The 3,104-nt window shown below is 36.9% G+C and overlaps 1 protein-coding gene across 1 annotated transcript; it reads right to left on the reverse strand.

The window, feature by feature from the left end:
* Window positions 1-336: 336 nt before the first annotated feature.
* Window positions 337-1,272, reverse strand: LOC114093748 (olfactory receptor 5L1-like). The gene has a single exon (XM_027936644.2). The coding sequence runs from the start codon at window positions 1,270-1,272 to the stop codon at window positions 337-339; it is 936 nt and encodes a 311-aa protein (XP_027792445.2).
* Between the last annotated feature and the right edge of the window lie 1,832 nt (window positions 1,273-3,104).

Raw genomic sequence — 3,104 nt, forward strand, 5'->3', positions numbered from 1 at the left:
TACTAATATAAAGTACTAGTCTTATGTTCTTCTTTAACTTACAAAGGCTTTACACCAAAACAAGTATGTATGTCTGAATCGTGCCATTAACCATACTCATTTAAACTTTACTGATTATTTTTAAGTTAAAAACAGAAAAGAATAGTCTGAAAGTTTTGAAACATGTTTAATCCCACAGCTGGAAATTGAAGAGACACAAATATAGATAAATCAAAAGACTCACTTGTGACTCCTTGGCTTGTTCCTGTGTTCTCTCCATTTCAATGTTACAGTCCACTGATCATGCCCTCCACCTGCCTCTACTTTGCAACCTAAGTCCTGGTAAATACACATTCTCTAGGAATGCATTTTAGAGCTGACAACTTTTCTGAGAGCTTCTTTCACATCCTTATTTCTCAGGCTATAGATGAGGGGGTTCAGCATGGGGATCACCACAGTGTAGAACACCGTGGCCACTTTGTCAGCATCTCCACCATTACCTGAAGTAGGTCTACAGTAAATGGAAAGGATTGTTCCATGGAAGACAACAATGGCTGTGAGGTGGGAGGCACAGGTGGAAAAAGCTTTGCGCCTCCCCTCTGCAGAGCGCATCTTCAGGATGGTGATGAGAATGAACAGGTAGGAGGTGAGGATGATCACAATGGTCATAGATTCATTGAAAGTAGCCATGATGAACAGCAGCACCTTGTTCACAGTGACATCAGAGCAAGCAAGACTTAGGAGAGGGGGTAAATCACAGAAGAAGTGATTAATCACATTTGACCTATAGAATGGGATCTCAAGGGCTGAGCACAAGTGAATCAGAGCACACACTGATGCTAAGAGATAACAGCCAGAAACCAGCTCTGCACAGAGCTTCTGGGACATGATGACCATGTACAGCAGAGGATTGAAGATGGCCACAAAGAGATCATAGGCCATCACAGCCAGGAGGAAGACCTCTGTAACCACACAAGTGCAAAACAAATAGAATTGTACCATGCATGCTGGGAAGGAGATGGCTTTGTCCTTGTTTAAGATGTTGGCCAGCACCTTTGGCACAATGACTGAGGAGTAGCCAAAGTCCACAAGAGACAAATTGCTGTGGAAAAAGTACACGGGAGTGTGCAGTTGAGAGCTGACCTGGATCAGGGCAACCATGCCCAGGTTGGCTAAAACTGTTACTGCATAGATCAGAAGGAACACCAGGAAGAGAAGGACTTTCATCTCAGGGATATCTGACAATCCCAGAAGAATGAACTCTGTCACAGTGGTGCAGTTTTCCTCAGCCATGTGCCTACTATCTATGTGGCTGGGGAGGAAAAAAAAACCCTAAATGTTATACTTTATTATGCAATTCAAATATTATTTTGGCTGGTAAAATATGAATTAAAAAATAAACAAATAACAACAGACTCAATAGGATAGTTTAATTTTACCTATCAAGAAATTAGAAATCTTTCACATGAAATTTGACAAAAATTATAGCATTGCATAATAGAGATATATGAAGCCTATAGTTTACTTCAGAGATCATATGAAATAATTAATATTTACAAAAACTTGTATACATGCTTTGATTAGCTTTTCAAAATCGCAAGCTTGGCATAGAATCATGAGGGGGTGATGCCAAAATATTATTTGATTGGACTCATTTCTCTATAAATTTCAAAACCATTTTTCCTAGCTTACTTTGTGATCAATACTCTAAATATTATGATCAAAGGAAATAAATTTTAAAATCTAGGGTAACATTTTCTGAGTTTTCCACTCTGACAACTAACAAGATAGGCGGCCTCTTTGTTATTGTTAACCTACAGGTGTTTATGTTTTATTGATATATTTTAGAGATTCAGGGAATTAGTTCTCTTGAGAATAGCCTTCCTCTATTTATGAGTTTTCTTCTTTCAAGAGAGCTATTTGATAATTTATTTCTCTGATTCTATCTCAAGAACTTGTCAAATCTGTGTATAGGATGTGATTGAGAATAAAGACCATGAACATAGCAGCATTATTTATGATACAGAAATTTCAGAATTGAAGTATCAGATAGAGGGAAAATGTCCAAAATTATAATACATATATGAGAGAAAATACATTTCTCTTTAAATGATCACATCAAATAATTTTAATGACATGATAACTGCCATGATAAAATGAGAGTAATAAACAGTAAAACTGAGGGACAGAGATATTATGTATACATAGTCATATGGTTTTCTTTCTCTAAATGATTAGGAAAAGTGAGATGTCTTTCTCTGAGTTCAAAGTAATGCACAGTTTAAAAAATGTTTTCCTGTATTTAAAAAAAAAAATAGGGGGTTGTTTGCTCACAGACCACTGCTTACTAACCAGGAATGAATGTGACCACTTTGTGACACTTTATGACATTTGTCAGTGACAGTTTTGGTTTTCCCAATGGTCAGTGGAAAAAAAAAAAAAAAAAAAAAATATATATATATATATATATATATATATAGTTGCTAAACACTGCGTAATGCACATGGCCATCCCTCTCCATCATCCCGATGACCAACACCACCAAACACCCCCAGGATGATACTGTCAGTCATTTCACACAGTTGAGAAATCCTGCAAGGGACACTTCAAAGTGCTTTGGGCAGAGTTAACATAATTCCTATCTTTTCCACTTCAGAGATGATTCACACATCTATGTGCCTCAATGGAAATCCTCATGGGTTTCTCATGGCCACTCTCAGCATCGTGGTTACTGTCAGGAGACTCTCCATGCAAGGTCAACCAGGTTGCAGAGATGGAGTTCTTGTGAGAGAGATGTAAAGGAAGGATGGTAAAAGGCATTCATCTGCATTATTTATGTTGATTTTCCTCTCACACTAGCCTTTCTTATGAGACATGTGGTTTTGCAGATTTGTTCCCATTTCCCATTGAGAATGTCATTTACTATAGAAGCAGCAGTATATTTTCTTAAAGGAATGCTTAAAATTTGGCATTTCTCAAAGCATTCTCTAAGAAAAGGATAATATATACACAGATTTTTTTTTTAAATTGTAATACTATTTCCCTCCTTTATACATCATTTTCTCTCACATATGATTACAGTAGATTCCAAACATAGGAAAATATATCAAGTTTTCAGGTTCCAG

The sequence above is a fragment of the Marmota flaviventris genome, chromosome 9 (assembly GCF_047511675.1).
Source record: "Marmota flaviventris isolate mMarFla1 chromosome 9, mMarFla1.hap1, whole genome shotgun sequence".
NCBI classification, from domain to species: Eukaryota; Metazoa; Chordata; class Mammalia; order Rodentia; family Sciuridae; genus Marmota; species Marmota flaviventris.